Here is an 18,812-nt window from a genome sequence, read left to right as displayed (position 1 = left end):
TGAGGCATCTGACAACCAGCTGACATTCTTCTGGCAAAAATACACTGTGAGCTGTGTTTGAACAAACATACTATTAAGGCTGTTCAAAGACTGCCTTGAACTTTTTTAAAGGTCAATTCACATATCAAAATGTACCTTTTGGGATTGCGACATTTGGACTTTTGTTTTTTTTTCTTGTCTCCTCTTTTTTCTTGACCTTCTTTTCAGCTACAGTATAACTAACTATCACATTTCAAACTGTTGTTTGATTTATTTGTCTAGTTATCAATGGAACAGCAACTGAATGACAGAACGTGCAAAATAACCTCAGGAACAGTCTGTACTCAATGTGCTCCTGTTACACTGGGAAGAATAAATGTTATCACTTTTTAAAAATTAGGTTACTGACAATCAGATTTGGTTATTACGTAAACTCCAAATATAAGCCACCCTTTCTATTTTCTCTTGAACAACTGTCAATGTAGAGGGTTGAACATAATAGCTGAAACTCTATTCATTTTTTAAGTAGTTAAATCACATTCTAAAGTGGGACAAATTAAGTAAAATACCAAGTAGTAAATTTCTGTAAAAACATGAGGAAAACAGCTGTAAGGTTTCAAATGTCTTTTTATATTTCAGTAAAATCTACTTTAATACACTTTGAAACAAGAGTACAACAAAATAGAATATACTTCAAATGTTGAATATACAAACAGTTCAGTCTGAACACAAACATCTTTCTCTCCATCTTCCCTCTTTTTAGATAAAAAAATAATAAATGAAATGTAGGGGCAGAGACTCATCTGGCAAATTGACCCTCTGTTTAAGCGAGATGTAAAGTGACCTGGGACAGCACATTTTTGCAGCTGTTTTACATAAATCTGTTATTTTCAGCGCCTCTTTTTTAATAGTTAAAAATAATTGCTTCATTTCATTCTTGATCTCCCAGTTTACGTGCATCTTCATTTCTATTTGGATTCTTTTTTTTTTTACCAAGACATGGCAGAACACATCAGCACAGTCTCACATTTCTTTGTCTCCACGCAGCCAGATGTGTAGCTTTGTGAAGAAAACAAACATCTGTCAGAAAATAAAGCACTGAGCCGAGATTCCTTTTACCGAATTCATCTGTAATTCAAACCTGGAGATTCCGCTAAACGCTGGAAGATGTACTGCAATCTGCAATCTGGCCACTGATCCACAATATGATGAAGATTCGATCTATGTTAGCATTAACAGCCTGATAGAAGAACTAATAATCATATAAAAAGTATTAGTTCCCCTTTGTTTCAATAATACTGTGCTTGGTACAATGTATCAAAACACAAAAACAAATTTCAGCTTAATGTTCAGACAATACATGAAAAAGAACGTCAAAATTAAAATCTAAGGCTGTTCTGTTAACTTTACTCCGTAAACTGTATAATAGGTGTATATATATATATATATATATGTATATATGTACATACATGACCATTCTGTCTGATATCTTTCTGCCTTAGAGCTTCTCGCAGCTCCACTTTCTCTTTCTTTCTTTCTTTCTTTCTTTCTTTCTTTCTTTCTCTCTCTCTCTCTCTCTCTCTCTTTCTCTCTCTCTCTGTCCCTCTCTCTCTCTCTCCTTTAGGACTCACATACTGTAGCACCAACCACACTTGATCTGCACAGTGATATAAGTAAAAACAAAACAAAAAGTTGCTGGTCTTAACATCTGTAGAGGCAAAATTTAATACAAAAGAAGATCTCTACAAAAGCTTTTACACCCCCCCTGCTGTGTCTTTTTTACTTAATAGTTCACGTTTTGGTTGGTTGTAATCATTTGCCTTATTTTGTAGTGTTTCAGCCTTTATTTTTTGTATTTTCAAGGTGCCTCCGTTTTCCCATTTTCAGTCAGTGATAGCGATCCATTTACAAGGCATAACTGTAGTGATCAAGGTTGGTCCCTTTACCTTTCCCGACAAGTCCCTTTAAAGTCTGTGTGTATTCCTATGTTGCAGGGTACAGCTGGACCTCCGTACATGACCGTTTCACTCCAAGAGGTTTCAGTGTGGTTCTGAGGGAGACCGGCTCAGTTCAGTACAGTTCTAGGCAGCAACAGGGAAGATGAAGTGAAGACAGGTTTGGGACTAAAAACAGGCCTTCAGGAGTCTTTAAAGTCTCACAGACTGCTGCTGGTTATTACAAGAGCCAAAATGACTTCACACATGTACAAACTGACCCTCTCTGCCAGAGAAGGGAACGATGGATGTTGGTAGACGTGTGCATTTCAACACTCGGGCTCTTCTGTCTTTATCACATCAGGTGTTTCCAGTTTGATTACCACCTCAGCGTCCACCGCCTCTGATTGGACGGTTTTGGGGTTCACCTGGTTCTGTTGGACTGCCACTGTCATCGGCACCTGAACAGCTTGGACCTGAACACCTGCTGCCTTCAGTTTCTCCACAGAGACTCCTCCGGTTGCTGGCCCTCCTATCACCAGCTCTGAGCCATTGATGACGCCGCTGATGATGCGAGGCTGCGCCGTCAACGTCTGATTGGCTGTTGATACTGTAACCACCCCGCTACTGACACTTCCTGGCTGTGACACCACTAGAGTCTGTTGCTGTCCCTGCGTTGGCACAGTGAGTCTCATCACTTGCGCTCCTGGGGCGACGCTGACAGGAGCCAGGGTCCGGACCGTCAGGGGGCTTCCGAGGAGGCTGATGCCTGCTGGCGAGGCCCCGACGCTGTGCTTTGCCGAGCCTGTGGAGGTCTGGAGCTGACACTGAGCCAACTGGTGGGCTGGGATTGTGATGATCTTGGCTAGCTGTACAGTGATCTTGTCTCCGTTCTCTGCTGTGGCTGGGACCATGGTGGGGATGGTCTGGATCACAACCTACGCCAAAAAAACACACAGAAATTTAAACTGAATAGCTTATTTAAAAGTAGCAAAAAAAGACCCAAAACCAGACACACCTCTTATAGAAAAAATCCTTAAAAGCCGTTATTCCTCTTCCCATGTACATACCTTCTGTTGGGAGTTGGTGCCACCAGCAGCAGCACCGACAGGAGAAGTGTTAGTGAGGAGGGTGGTGTGGCCGGCTGCCCCCGTTGTTCCTGCTGGCTGCTGCACAGCAACTGTAGAGATCTTCTGACCCAGCGATGTTGTCATGACTACGGGCACCTGCATAGCAACCCGCACTGTCCTGCAGATATGAGTTACGACAGGACAGAGAGTCAAAAGTCAATACTTACGGTTGGAAGAATATGCCACAATCTGTATTCCTGTGATGAGTCACCCTTAGTCTGAACTGCAGGTCTCATCTCTGCAGGAGTCTTACCTGGGCCCAGTGGCGTTTGAGATGATGGCCGTGTGAGAGTGCTGGGTCCCATCTGGCGCTGTTGAACCGGTCACTATCCTTGGAACCCCTGCTGCCACTGCTGTACCACCTCCTGCCACCGTTTTGCTGCCCACTGCGACAGGGGTTTGGACCACGTTGGCTCTGTTGCCTCCCCGCAGGATGTTGGGCCTCTTAGAGGACGACAGCTCGGTCGCCTGGAGCAGCATGTCTGGTGGCGGTGGCACACGCTCATAGGAGGAAGCAGTCTCTGAGCCAATCAGATGGTCGGCGGACATGTCTGCCTTGTCGTCGTCGATGATGACAATATTTTTGGGCATCTCTTTGAACTGATAAACCAGCCGCTGGCCCTCTACTTTGGCAAGGATGCCACGCTGGTAATAATATCTGAAGAAAAATGATGGTCAGGGGTTACAGTGTTGTTTTTCAAAAATACAAACGATCTGAAACCTCCATATGTTACACACTCATACAATAACACACACAGACTCATCACCTGAGTGCCCGGCCCATTGTCTCATAGTTCATGTCTGGCTTGTTCTTGTGTTTGCCCCACAGCTTGGACACAGCTTTTGAGTCGACCAGTTTGAAGATGCCCTTCTCCCTCTGGGTCCACTTGATGTACCTGGGACAGGTGTTCTTGTCCTGGAGGAGGTCCAACAGGAACTCCCATAGGTAGGTGGTGCTCCCTGCTGGGGGTCAAAGTAAATTTAGTGCCCTGCTAAATGTTAATCCATATTTATCAGTGCTTTAAACATTTGGATTTCATGTAAACATCCGTAAAGTAACATTACAGTGGGGAACATTACTACTGTTAGATACCTTTCCCTTCTCTTGGTTTCTTCTTGATGCCAAGGTCGGGTGAGCCATTGGAAAATGCTGACTGATGTGTCTTTGGCTTCCGTCCAGCTGCAAAAAGGAAACATTTTAAAGATGATTAATCATTTACCTTGAGTTAGTTTATCCTGAGATCACTAATTTGTGAAGCTCAGTTGAGACTCAGTAAAATTCAACCACTAGATGGTGCTATTCAGTTTCTTCAGTCAGTATAATTAACAGTGTGGCTGGAAGTTTTGGTTTGAGGCTTGTGGCCTGGTTCCACTCTGGTTGTGAGGTAAAGTTAATCACAGAGCTGCCAGATGTTTTTCCACTTAAAACTTGGTTTGAAACATTCAAAACATGGTTTTTCCTGTCTGCAGCTTTGAAGTACTGCAGTTAACTGTTTTGGCACAAACACATATTACAAACTGTTTTTATCTACCTCTCCTCTTCCTGACAGGCTCGTGGTCAGGCTCTGGTTCTGGCTCTTCCAGCAGGGTGACCATCTCTTCATCCTCCTCCTCCTCGCAGCAGTCCTCCGTCGTTATCTCCACCTCTGTCTCTGCCATCATGTCGGGACGCATGGCAGCGTGGAGGAAGTCTGGTGTCGCTACGTATGGTGGAACAAAAGCTTCTAGATGGAGGAGTGAAAGCGGGATGAGTCAGAACAGGGTGTGTTGTTGGATAAAAGTTTGGTTGATGAGATATTTGACTTAAGGGATGCGTGTCTGAAAGGGACTTTTGTGTTTTTTACCTGGACTGCGGTCTTCTCTGAGGCTGGAGGGTGAATCCATGCGTAGCAGAGCCTCTGCAGCCTCAATGGTCTTGTCAGAACAGTGGACACTGGTGCCATGGACAGAGGCCTCCACTGAAGCACACACACAGAATCGATTAATTAATACTTTGGTAAAATTAAGTTATTGATCAAGCCAAGTTTTGAGCCCATATTTGTTATACTTTATTAAACCTGAGTCCAGCTCAAGCACACTTCAGCACTAGGCCAGCTTGCAGCCTCATATCTAATGCTACAAGAAACTCCAATTCCTGTATTTACATGCTTAACTTAATAATTTCCCAAATAAAAAAAACTGTGTCACCTCTATCCCCACACTGCTAATACAGAGGTGCACACAAAACACTAAATGGCGCCCCCTAGTGAAAAGCTGTTGCTGATGGCCAACTGATGTGGCATTTCAGTAGACAACAAATTCACTCTGATGCAGATACACTGTGACTTTATGTAAAGTACTACCCTTACAGAAGGAAATTTCTTTGCTCGCTTCCCTCTTTGCACTTACTAAACCAGTTATGATGACACTGTTTTTATTTCTGCATATTTTGAGTGTAGTTTAGAAGTGCGAGATACTGGGAGTGATTAAAGGATACTGCAGAGTGACATGGGGAAGGTTCAGGGAGGTCAGACCAAGTAAAATGCTTCAACTACACGTACTGCTGCCTTCCAAAATTAACATGGAGAAATGTCAGACGGGCTGAAAACCCCAAAATGCAGTAACCGCGTTCCCTCTCATATTTACACAGACACAACACAAAAAGAAACAATGATGTTTAAACAAAACATGGAATTCAGCCTGTTGTGAGGGAAATGGTACATGGCGCATCTGGGACTCTGAGAAGGAACCCAGGGCACCTGCTGCTGTTGTCAATCACTGGTGGGAAACACGAGACTCTGTTACACCCTGCCCTGTCCATGTTTGGCTATCTCACTGAGGCAACAGGCACTGCATAGGGGAGAGAAATGGGCTATCTTTAGACTGTCCCACTCACAAACAAACAGGACATGCTAGTAGCAATCACAGCAGAGACCCTATAGCCTGCTGGACTGCCCTTGAAACCAGGCAGCTGTGCTGTAATAAGACCACCAGAAGGTGAGGTCAGAGAGCTGCAGCTTGGCTTGACATACATAACCATATATACATACTTTGGCCATTTCAAGTCTGTCGAAATTGTGAGGAGTTTGATTTACCTAAAATTATTAAACTATGAAAAGACTTTGAGAATTTTGTAACGTGTGAATTATGTGAGTAATGTGCAACAAATGTCATTTTATAAGTTTAAAAAATGTCTTATAAACGTATTCTACTAGGTAACGGCGCCAAGAATAGCAGCAAGTCCGACAAAAAGCAGTGCTGCCTGTGATGACTTCCGTGTTTACACTCCTCATCCTTTCCCTCCAGTTCTCTGCGAAGAAACACACAAATCCTCTTGTCACTCAACACCCGCCTCACCCGCTATTGGCCAATTCTCAGATTATGATCCCGCCCCCGGTGAACTGTGATTGGACGTCTTGCTGACGTTCTAACGCAGCGCGCACGCCATTTGACTAAAGGGCACATCAATCAAACACACACCCCGCCTTCTCAGATAAACAATGCTTCCGCCATAGAAATGGTACAAAAAATACTTTGAAAATTGTGATTAAAGAGACATGGAAACGACGCGGTGTCCTTCACAACATATCACTCGTGAACAGAAACGGTTAACACGCGAGTGAAATAACAGAAAATGTGTGTATGTGTGTGCAGGTCTGTGTGGTCGGAGGCTGAAGCCGCACTTGAAACAGGGAAGAAAGCGAGTGCAGGCCGCCCCACGCTTCAACCAGAGACTCCACAAGGCGACGGAAACTATCCACAAACAATATCAGAAGATTTGACGTTGTAAATGTGTAAAATTTGCACAAAAAACACCCGAAATTCAGACAAATACCACAGCAGAGTCATGTATTTACAGGGCCAGCAGACTGTTCTTCAGGGACTATTTCTGCACATTGTTCCCACAAACAGAACTAACTAAAGCCATCCGCGGTGAAATACTAAAACACACGTCTATTATCATAATAACAGAGGAAGATATCCATTAGTGTGTGCCAAATTCATACGAGTAAAAATAAACCCACATGTCCTTCCGACTCAGACAGCGTGGCAAAGACGTAGGAAAGACAACATCGTTACACTTCCTGGTTTTGCAGAGCCGCTCTGCAAAACCGTTAACTCTACATCCCACTGCTGAGGGGAACAATCCGCCCTAACATGCAAAACACACCTGGTGCAGGTAGCTATCAATCCGTGCAGACTGGCGAGCTCTGCGAAAGTTTTTCTCCTCTAAAAGCGGGTTTGATAAAACGCCATGCAGGGCTACCAAGGTGATCACTTCCTGACTGCCTCCATTAACTAACAGCACACTGCTCAGCGGCCCAGCTTAAAAACACAAGCCCCGCGTTCACGTTGACTCCCGGATCGAGGTTGTGAGTACATATTGATACGTTACCGGCTCTGATGAGTAGATCGAGCTGATTTGCGTGCCCCTCATGCTGCGAAGTCGCCATGTTTTTCCCTCTTGCTGCAGATTCACATTGACTTCTCACTGAATTGTATGGGAAGCTACTACCTCAGATCACTCCGCCGCTAATGGGAAAATCTCCTCGATTTCAACGAGACACAGAACAGCGGCAGAAAGGTATCCCTCCGCCGCCGACACAGGAAATCCTTCCTCTGCCCTCCCTCTTTTGCGTAGTGAGTACGTCAAATAAAGCTGTAGTGTTACAACTCTGCTTTAAAAACCCCACTGCACAAAAAAATCTAATTATTAAAGAACAAAGGTGAATTGTGCACCGCAGATTCACCGCTAAGAAATATAAACTTGAACAAGACAATGACCTACGCCAGCTCAGTTCAAAACAATGCTTTTTTTTAAGATAGTGGTTACATGTTTGTAGGTGTTTTATGGCACGATTTTTTTTTTTGCTTTTTACCTGATTTCACAAAAATTTCTGTATAGGCCAAATGCACTCCAACAACTTAATCAGTAAACCCATTTATCACTGACTGTACTGGTCATTATCAATTCCATATTTAAGATGCTTATTTTTCCATAGTTATTGTTTGTAGCCACCACAAATATCTCACATCTGTCAACACTAACTACATTTAAAATAATGTGCAAACACTCGTTAATAATTTAGAGTTCAGAATGAAATATTATGAAAGTTTGCTCAAATTTTATATTAGATATAATTTAAGCTCTGAAGCAACATTTGAGTTTCCTAAACAGAATCAGTAGGTTCAACACAAGCTCTTCAAGTTCAGTTTAAGTGTTACAAATAAAGCACATGCAGCAGTTGTGTCGTAGTGCAGAAATGTTGATTATAGAAGAGTGGCCTAAATGGTTAACATGATTTTTTTCAACAATCATTTTTAGAGTCTATTCTTTTATAAGATGTCAATGTCTTTTTTCCTCTATGAGATTAAACAGTCACAACATGATGCATATGATTTTTTTTGGTTTATCAAGTGGTCCAATCTAAAGGTTCTTGTTTCCTCAGCTTGGGTCACAGGTAGCCAGGTAGGTACTGATGATGAAATACAATCACATGTTCAGTTTCAAAGCTCCAGCTGTAGGCAGCACATTTCTCATTTGGGACCAGACTTGAAGTTATACTAAACTACACAAGTAATTCCCAATTTTCTCAAAATGTAGACTTCCAGATGTATTGTCCGACTGAGTGGGCAAATTGCTGATATTTCTTGGGACAGTGTGAATGATTTCAACTTTCATAAGTACACAATTATTTTGCCTCTGTCTTTCAGTCTGTTTCAGACTGAAAGACATCACTGAACACATCACCATTAATAAAGGGATCAATGGAAGATCAGTGAGTTAATACTAGACACTGTCACTGTTTATGAAGTAGCAACTGTCCAAAAATATCCACAAGGTGGCAGTGTGTGGACACAGGGCGCTGCCGCCCTCACAGACAGTGCCAGGGGTGCTGGCAGCAGAATCACACTGTATGACAAATACGCCCCAGTGCAGCCCAACCATAATAAACAAAAGAAACACGTTCTATGCTTTTCCAAGCTTTAATCAATGTTTTAACCTTGGATCTAGATTCTTATGAACTAATTATCTAAAGTCTACAATATACAAGAAAACTTGTTTTGTAACTTATAAGCACTTAACCAAACATAAGAACCAGTAAAGCCAGGGGTGATGTGATAGAAATAAAAGCTGTACAATAAATACAGGAAAAGACAAAGCACGAAGAACAGAGCAGATCAACATGTTAAAAGTGTACCACAGATGCTCAGAAGGAGACATCAGACACACAACTATGTTTGAGCATCAGCTCTGGCAGCTGCACCAGCTAAAAATATGTAAATGTGTGAATATAAGCCATGGCAGGACTATTCATGGTGAGGTCAAATGATTGGCTTGTTGGTTGAAGAAAATGAAGGCTCACAAATGTCTCATAAATGCAGAACCAATGTTTGGTTTGTCAGACATGCAGCACATAACTGTAGTTACATCAGCTAGATGAGGGCAAAATTCCTCGTTTTGCCAGATAATGTGAGACTTTGATAATCCCAGTGGAGAAATAGGAACAGTGCATCAGCAATAGCAACAGAATACAGAAAAGAAACACATCTCAGCACCTCAAAAAGGGGAGATCAAGTTAGATGTCCAGTAATGATAAATACCAGAAGAACATACATATAAATGAACATCCGTTACATTCAAGCCCTTACCAAAAGAGTTCACACAATGCTGATTAAGCCTATCACTGCCAGATAAATCTCTCTGTATTTCATGGTATACAGAGTTTTAAAAACTCATGTCTGGAAGGACATTCCTGTGCTGGCTGTTTGAATGCACACCCAGAGACTTCTGCCAGCCGAGCTGGCTGATTTCTGGTGAGCCCTCTGCTAACTTGAATGGGGATAAAATAATTGAATTGTGCGGCTCTTCTAGACCTTCCAAATGATATCGGACCTAATGGACCAAATTTTGATGAGATAAAATGAGTCATTTCGCGAGGGTTTTATGATGCTCACAGCAATTTATCTGTTTTACAGGCGCAACGGTAGTGACAGAGTAAGCTACGGCGGAGCCTATAACGCAAGTACATGTCAAGAGTGTTTTTGTAATTACTGTCACTGCCAGAAGGGGGCGACAAAAGTCCCACACTCCAGCTTTAAATACAACTTGTGATTAATACAGGAGTAATCATGTCTCACCTGCCTCACTTTCTGTCTCCACCTCCTGCTCATCGCCCACTTCCTGCATCAGATACGCCTCGTCATCATACACCAACACCTGTGCTGAGTAACTTTGCTCCTCGGCCAGACTGGCGCCAGGCACCTCCTCCACAATGACTGCTGGGTAGTCCTCAGCCTCCTCTCTGTCCTGTACCTCCTCATAGGCTTCCTCAGCTTCACACTCGCCTTCCACCTCTCCTTCCAGCTCCAGGTCCACTTCGCACTCACCCTCCTGCTGGGACAGGGAAGAGAGCAAGACAGTTAAAAAAGTTTACAATAAGAGAGTAAGAAGGCAAGCTGTTGTTGTGAACAGCACTTTCAATGACACTCTTGCTTATGACTGTGTCCAACCCACCTGCTGGGGGTCCTCCACAGCTGTGACATACTCCACTACCGTCCCACCAGTGTCGACCAGCACCACTGACGTCATGACTCATGCCGCCAGTGTGGTGAACAGCAGCCCCTGGAAAGAGAAGACACAAGTGATAAACAAGACTAAATACCCATACTATATCACCAGATTTTGTAAAAGATGAGTTTGATCATCCTTGAAGCCGGCCTGTTGCCTGTCTCAGCCGTGTGCTTTATCCTTGATCGTAACAATAAATGTCCACCAGCTCCAGAGTTGCTAGCCGACCCTGTGCTTTAATCCTCTTGTGCAGGAAATTTCCCTGTGGTGATCCTTAAATAAATAGTTAAAAATTTTGTAAAACATGCTTATTTGTTTTCTTTCCAGTGTTTGGTGAGCTTTAGAACTGCTGGTAGGTGGATTTTGTTACCTTTGGACAAAGCCAGGCTAAACCGTTTCCAGTCTTTATGCTAAACTAAGCTAACAAGCAGCTAGCTTCACTTCATTTACCGTACAGACATGAGAGTCGTATTGATCTTCTCATCTAACTCTCGGTGAGAAAGCGTATTTCCCTAAATGTCGAACTATTCCTTTAAAGTCTCATGAAGTCCAGATGCTTCACTGAAAAAAAATAAAGGTTTTGCAGAAGCATTGGCAAATCTTGACTGTTCCCGCTCAACAACCCGAGCAATTCTTTACAAAATAAAAATCATCTGGCTGAAATGTAACTACATCTTCTTCTATTTGCCCCGACTGTAGTCCAGCGTCTCATTAAAGGCTCAGATCTCTTCCATCTCTTCCTTTTAACTTTGGCTTGCAGGAAGTGCCTGTCTGCTATTACAGGAAGAAATGCACTGACAGGAAGCCAAGTCATTCCCTCAAACACGTGCACAGTGTCCAGTGATCGAGGCAGAGTGGACTGGAGCCATGGTAACAGTTGTTAAGAACCACAGGGCCTCAGTTCCTGTTCTGTGCTGCTCTGTGGGGTGACAATAAGACAAAGGGAGAGCCAGAGCATAGAGAGGCTGACAGATACACACACACACACACTGCATGATGCTGTTTAAACTGATGCTGCACCTACTCCTACTTTGCTCAGTTTTTAAAGGGCTGATTTGGTCATAGACCTGCTGAGATTTGATGCATTCTTGCACCAGTGAGTGCAAGTAATAAGCAGTGCAGATCTCAAATATTATGAAAAAGAATAAAATGCAATTTAAAAAGGTACTCCTGTGGAGTTTCTGACCTATAGTAGCACTACTGAGCAGATTTTTATGAGTGGGTCTCCGATTTCTTTATCTCATGATATGTGCATGTGTGTTGCGATACAGTCCTGCCAATGGTTTCACACTATTTCACAGATCTACAGGTGGCAGTAACATGGCAAGAAACACAGCAATGTGCCAACAAAGACAGGGAAGAAGAAGACCGCAAGCTAGTAAAAATGGACGTAAACAATGCAGGACTTAATTGAGAAAATTAGCTTCACAAGTGTTTTATGAGAAAGACAATGCATTTATCACCTCAAGAATACACAAGATACAATTTGGGTAGTGACACCAAATGTAAACATAACTTTTGTTTGTTTGTACAAGAAAACTCAACAGGCTATCTTTAAGTATGTGTCAGTCAGTGTCAGTATGCTTCAAACAAAGTGCTTGTCAGATTGTAAAACAGTGTCTGATGCTGCAATGGAGGTGGCTGCGTCAGACAGTTTTTGTAACCTACTTCACATAGTGATTGGCCCTTTCAGGCATGTTTGGATGATGCTTTACACAAACAGGATTGTTTGAGGCTGAACCTTTAATTTCCAGTGTCAACAAGTTCCCACAAGAACAAACACTATTCTCCTCATCAACTATAGTCCATCTCCCCTCTTGTAAGCCAATGGTGTCCACCTTCTGCTTGAAGATAATCCTACACAAAATTCTTCAAATTCCTCTGTGCACTCTAAGAGTAGGAATAACAGTTTCCCACTGACAATTCAATTTCTCAACATTTTTGAGAACAAAAGTCATGATGCATTTAAAAATATCCAGAACCCAATATCCTTAAAAAACTAAACTATTACAAAAACACTAAAAAAAAAATGACAGCATCCTGTAGCATGGTGTGCACTTGCTCAGTTAGTCTAACTGTTGTATAATGGATGAGCCATGCTGCGCTGGTGTTCTCTCTGCTATCGAGACCAACATGCTATCAGCTCAGATGGAAATCTTCTAATCAATGATTCAACAGCATTCAGCTGACACTCATTGATAGAGCTGCACATACTGTTTTGGTGTGATGAAGGTAATTCAGATTTGCAGTATGCATGCAGGCGTATTGTTCAACAACCATGTGACATATCCACAGGTCTCACAGAAAGGCGTCTTGAGTCCTGGGAAATCAGGACAGAACAGGCAGACACTTTAATATACAAGGTTTATTTTCTGAAGTCAAATTACATAACTATAGAGACCAGAGGAAAAAACTACTTTGTTTGAATATTTCACATTTGACCTGTTGTTTCATGTCTTCTGTCTGGCATAGACAAGCTGAGCAAAGAAAGGCTTGTGTGTTGTGTGCAACACTGTGTGCCGTTACTTTGCTGTTAAACTGACAGAAGTTATGTAAGTGCATGAAGAGGTGGAGATTGTGACAAACTGGGTTTCTCTAATCTATTCAGCCTATCTGGTGTCTCAGAAAGCCAGTCATAAAAAGATTGAGAGAAAGGAAGTGTCAAAGTGCAGAGTCTATATATATTCACTCAGTCAACAGCATGATCTGGCACTGAAATGACAGTATCGATAGAGGAGTATGGATCAGCCTTCCTGCTACTGTCCAACAATTGCATAATGTGCGTATGGAATATACAACATGCACACGGCAGGGAGCTTTTTAAAATGGGTCAATCACATGCATGCACACACACACAAAGCAAACACACACAAGACCTGTGAAGAGATGAGTCTCTCAAGCCTGACCTGCAGGTTGAATTGATTCAAACAAGTATTTCAGGACCTGCTGGACGACTGCGAACACGTGGCTGTTGTGTCGCTTCTCAGTTTAAACATAAATGAGTCGGGAGGCCACATTACCATTTCAACAGAGTATTTCATTCAGGCACTACCAGCAGGCACCCGAGTATTTCAATACATTTTACTTAGCACATTACAAGCAAAGACATTAATTATCTTAAAGGTCAAAAGACAGTCAGAGGAACATTTGCTCTCCTTATAGTTAGCTGCTAATCATGCTGGTATTCTAGGAATTGAAAATATTTCTGCTGCAATGAAAGTCACACTGGATAACAGAAACAGCTACATGTCTCATCAGTAAAAGGGTGTCAACTTCAGTTGCTAAAACATTTAGTTTTAATGTTGTATTACCAGGTAGAGAGCAGAGGAGTATCTTGATTTCATTAGAAATGTTGCTCTGGTTCATGGTGAGTCAGTAGCAGTCTGAAGACTTCATGGGATGCAGCAGAGTCATCCTGACAAGCCAAGTTTCCCACCACAAAATCCCAACGAAAAGGAAAAAGTCCAAAAGTCGATGAGATTCATAACGCAGGCTTTCATCTTTACTCGACTGCCGTTTAAAAATCCACAAAGAGATGAAGAGGAGAATGAAACAGCGATGCTTTCTTCACATGGCAAGAGAAAGCAACAGGGCTTTCTCTCTCTCTCTTTCCCAGTCTGTCTCTGACTTTCTCCCACACCTCTTCGCTCTTTGACATCCATCCATCCATCCATCTCCCCTATCTGCCTGTACGCTCGCTGTCTGCCTGTTCCCTGGCTGGAAGGAACCTCTCAGAGCGACTCAGCACTTCTCAGACCCTGCCCTGAGCTCAGATCACATGACAAGGGTGGAACGAACGAACACACACACACGCGCGCGCACACGCACACACACACGGTCACATGATCCTTCAACAACAGAGCTTTTGTTCCAAGTAACTGGGGCTGCTGGTAAAGATACAACGCCCTGCCTTGTGCCCTGCCCTGCCCTCCACTAACACACACACACACAGACACACAGTGATGACACAACAGGCTAATACAAGGCGAGTATGACCTCAGGATTTACTTGACATCCCCCCCCCCCCCCCAACACACATACAGACATATATATACATTCCACTGTAACTCTGTTGCTGTAATGTCATCATCAAGCTGTGTTATACATTTTCTGATTATAGTTTTACAGAGACACGTTTAAGCTCTTGTCATTCAATGATCAGTAGTTGGCAAATTCCAGTGTTTTCTTTTAAGTCTGAAACTGAAATTTAATTTTATGTTTTCCTTCTTCTACAGGATACATATCTTCTCTGTAAATCACATGTCCTGCATTGTCCTTTGAGAGCAAAAGAAACCAAAAGAAAGACATTTATATTTAATTTTTTTGGTTTTGTTTCATGATAGCGCCCCCTATATGTGCTTTCAATCCACAGGAATATCATTAGTGCCCCATCTACAAAGATAGAGAACTTGTTTCCATACAGCAAATCAAATCACTTCACTTTAAAGCATATTTGCATAAACTAGTAACATCACCGTTTCACAGGCAGATGGTCACATTCCTGCTGAAGTCTCCCTCATATCCAACTAACACACATGAACACACATCTTGTCCTGCACCTTAGCTTGTTGAACAAGCCAACAAACAAACATTCATCAGGGAAAAGTGTCCTTTCGTCAGGCTAGATAGCTAATTAGCTGCTAAGCTGCAGCACATTAAACAGCATGTAAACATACCTGTTTAGATGCTAATGTGGTTACTCTTCTGTACCACTGCTAACAAAACACTGTCTGCCCATGGCTTGTAAGCTGCCATGTAAGTTTGTTTACTTTGTCTCTCATTCTTCTGCTAGGCCTCAGCCTGCCAATTAACATCAATCAAACACAGACACCGACACGCCCCCTCCAGCCGCTGAGAGCAAGAGCATTTCTGATATTTCACTACAGACCTTCTTTTCTCCCTTTTTAATAAAAAAAAACTATTGATAAAATTATACTATTGACAATAAAGTAAAAAAATGCATTGACAGTATTTTTGACTACAAAAAGCGATGACTAATTGTGATTTCAGCTTGACTTTTAGTTTATGCAAAGTAGGTTCTATGTTTAAAATAAGTCATTCACAATGTGTCCAACAACTGTACCTACAAAACTGTAATGCTTTTGAAACATTACATCGTATGGGAGCGATGATACCTTTAAGCTGAACTAACATCAACTTCCATGTCTTACTCATGACCTTAAAGCTCTGCTTGCATATGATGAGCCCATCATGCAGACAGAACAGCAACAAACTGAGCAGTCAAACACGAATAAAACATATATTTTGATAAATTATCTGAAACAAAATCCACATGATTAACTATATTCTTATATTACAAACTCTTGTGTTTACCAGATTACTCCACAAGTTTTTGCAGGTCAATAGTCACTCAGGTAGCTGCAGCTGAATCAGAAAATGAGAATGTTTGGCACTACTACTTTTTTTTTTTTGCACTATTTATACAAAAGGTGCCTGTGTGTTTCAAAAACCACAATACATGGTATGACTTGTGGAGATTACCTTGTTGTTTTTATCAGCACTCCCCCACCTTTCCTGTTACCACCATCTATCCCAATCCTTGCACTCAGTGGTGTGTGTGTTTTCTCCACAGGCCTCCCAACACAGAACATTCAGGAAGGGCTCGAGCTGCTGAGCAGAAACCTTCAGAGTACCATTCAACTGTTAGCTTAGATTGCAGGATACACCGGCTGAGCAAAAGGCAGGTTTGTCAATCATTTACTTGTACAAAGCAGACACTTCAGAGCAGAGCAGATCTCACTGGAGTTCAGGCCTCTGGCCTCTGTACACCAAACACCACTTCTTTACCAAACACATAATCAAAAGTGTAACTTAGACTGAATACTTAAAACTGAATACTGTAGTAGGCCTAGGACATTTACAGTGTCTTCAAAGATAGTCTACAGAAGTCAGCAGTGAGGAAATGATTGGGAGATTCAATGGTTTTTTTTATCCATCAAATAAAATTTAAAATTGTAATCTTGAGCTGTAAAAAATACTTGATTATATGATTAGCTAATTGACAGAATGTAATTTTTATATCAATGTATTTTTAAGAATTGATAAAACATTTTGGTCCTTTATCAGTTAAAATGCCCCAAATTTTCTGACTACAGCTCCACAAAAAATAAAAATTATTATATATCATTTCATATGATTGAATGATGTCCTGCTGGCCCCACTTACAGACACTTTGGTCTCTGGTAATTGACATTTTGTGTACTAAATGAGTAATAGTTAAAACACATCATCATTCTCATCCTCATCATCATCATCATCATCATCAACACTTTCCCTAATAGTCCAAATTACATTTCACAAGTAAACAAACATATATGCAGGTAAAAAAAATCAGTATGAGGAGCCAGTACGTCATCTGTTATGTACTTATATACACACAATTTCCAACAAGCAATGAGAAAATGGAAAAAGCTACTAAGTCTCATATTAACACATGTCAACAGCATCAATAGCCTACTCATCACCACCTGTTACTACGTCATAATGTACCATGCACACAATTTGTTATTCTGCACAGCCAGTAAAGTTTCATTAATCTTGGTTGCTTAGGGTAATAACTTGACATATAAAAAGGCAATGAGGTTAGATCCGAGATCAAAGGTGATGAAGATAACAACCCCCACTCTTCACTGACACAGTTGGGAGGCCGTCTGTTTGCATTGCTTACAAATTAGGAGCCATGGAAAGACAACAGGAGGATTATGTCAGGCATATACAGTGAGTCACAGGAGGAACTCACTGATGCATGATACCTTTGCTCCTCAGTGTCGCTAACCTGATCAATGAATTATTAGCCAGCTCCTCCATCATTTACATGCAGCAATTTCACATGAGTAAGTCCAGCTGTACAATGAAACTGTACTAAAAGACCAACATCAGAAACAAGAACCACCATTTTTTAGAACCAATATATAAGAAGCAGCTGAACAGAAACAGAAACTGAATATTGACATTAACTTGGCTAATGTTAGCTGGCTAAGTTAGCATTCTTAACAAAAAACCAAGCTGTCAGCAAAGATATACAACAAATCATGTGGCTAATGCTGGCTAATGTCAGGTCAGCTCACTCACCGTGAAGTGTTTCTTTTCGCTTCTTGCTTTATAAATAACTTAAGTTTACAGGCAGCAACAAGGCGTTGACTGCTCAGCTAATGAGAGTTTGCTCTGAGTCAGTGTGACATCCAGTAACCTCTCCTCCTCTCCGGACTCCGGCTCCGCTCTGCTCCCGCTGCCGCTGCTGCCGCTGCCGCCTGTCCGGCTGAGGAGTCTCGCCGCTAACGGTAACGCTGGAGCTAACCCAAACGTTACCGTTAGCTGCTTGTTTTCATGGCGGAAGGAGCCCCGGAGCCTCCAAATAGCGGAGTGTAAGGACCGCAGAGCTCCTGGTGTTGAATGCGGGACAGCAGATGAGCAGAGACGCGGCCGTCTCTCCCCTCTGCTAATGGAGACTGAGTCGGTTTGTCAGTTTACTGCTGGTTCAGGCCAATTACACTCGTGACGTCACGCCGTACAATAAACAATCAAAGCGTGTCAAAATAAACACAGTCAATTTCAGCTTTCTTTGTGGAGTTAAAAGTTTTTTTTCATCATTTTTTGCAAATAAATAAGTAATATTCTGTTCCACCAGCTATGAGCAGAGAATAAATAGACTATGTGTCTTTTTTTTTTTTTTTTTTGGTGGTGGTGGGGGGTGCTTTAAGGCAATAGTGATAATAATCACAACTGTCAAACGTAATTTCCCCAAAAATCCTAAAAAGCTGATATCTAAACTCTTAGATAATTGATCAAATAACAATTCTCTGTCTCCACCAAGTGGTCAGTGAGCTGACATTCACTGCAGCATAGTACCATGTTAATAAGTGAGACTGGTTGAAAAGAATAATTTCATGCATGACAAAACTGATTTAAATTGTTCATCCAGCACTTTATTTAAACAGTGTGAGCACATTATCATGACAACATGGACGCCTTTTACAATGGATTAACTAGATAAAAACTGGTATATATTATAATTTATGTAATGGACCAGCAAATGTTTTTAAAACAAATTAGACATCTACTACACTTAAAGACATGGAGGCATGTTACTGTTCAATATAATCATCCAACTGAAAAGGTACAAATCAATTTGTATTAGTTTGAACATTGTAATATATATATGTATATATATCTTTTGTGGTAGAATGTATAATGTAA

The 18,812-nt window shown here is 41.7% G+C and overlaps 1 protein-coding gene across 5 annotated transcripts; it reads right to left on the bottom strand.

Annotated features, from left to right (window-relative positions):
- Window positions 1-588: 588 nt before the first annotated feature.
- Window positions 589-18,080, bottom strand: elf2b (E74-like factor 2b (ets domain transcription factor)). 5 transcript variants are annotated; one of them, XM_042434347.1, is made up of 10 exons: window positions 17,688-18,080; window positions 10,542-10,649; window positions 10,166-10,418; window positions 4,888-5,001; window positions 4,576-4,767; window positions 4,137-4,223; window positions 3,811-4,006; window positions 3,297-3,701; window positions 2,984-3,161; window positions 589-2,851 (listed from the first exon to the last, which is right to left on the bottom strand). In XM_042434347.1, the coding sequence occupies exons 2-10, from the start codon at window positions 10,614-10,616 to the stop codon at window positions 2,243-2,245; spliced, it is 2,109 nt and encodes a 702-aa protein (XP_042290281.1). In that variant the 5' UTR covers window positions 10,617-10,649; window positions 17,688-18,080; the 3' UTR covers window positions 589-2,242. The 5 variants fall into 5 exon arrangements, with proteins under 5 accessions (XP_042290281.1, XP_042290295.1, XP_042290287.1 ...); XM_042434361.1 differs by having other exon boundaries at window positions 3,811-4,003; XM_042434353.1 differs by lacking the exon at window positions 17,688-18,080 and adding an exon at window positions 13,907-14,367.
- Window positions 18,081-18,812: the final 732 nt, after the last annotated feature.

This window comes from Thunnus maccoyii, chromosome 2, assembly GCF_910596095.1.
Source record: "Thunnus maccoyii chromosome 2, fThuMac1.1, whole genome shotgun sequence".
Taxonomy (NCBI): domain Eukaryota; kingdom Metazoa; phylum Chordata; class Actinopteri; order Scombriformes; family Scombridae; genus Thunnus; species Thunnus maccoyii.
The sequence above is the reverse complement of the archived record's forward strand: the minus strand, read 5'-3'. Positions and strand labels throughout refer to the sequence as shown.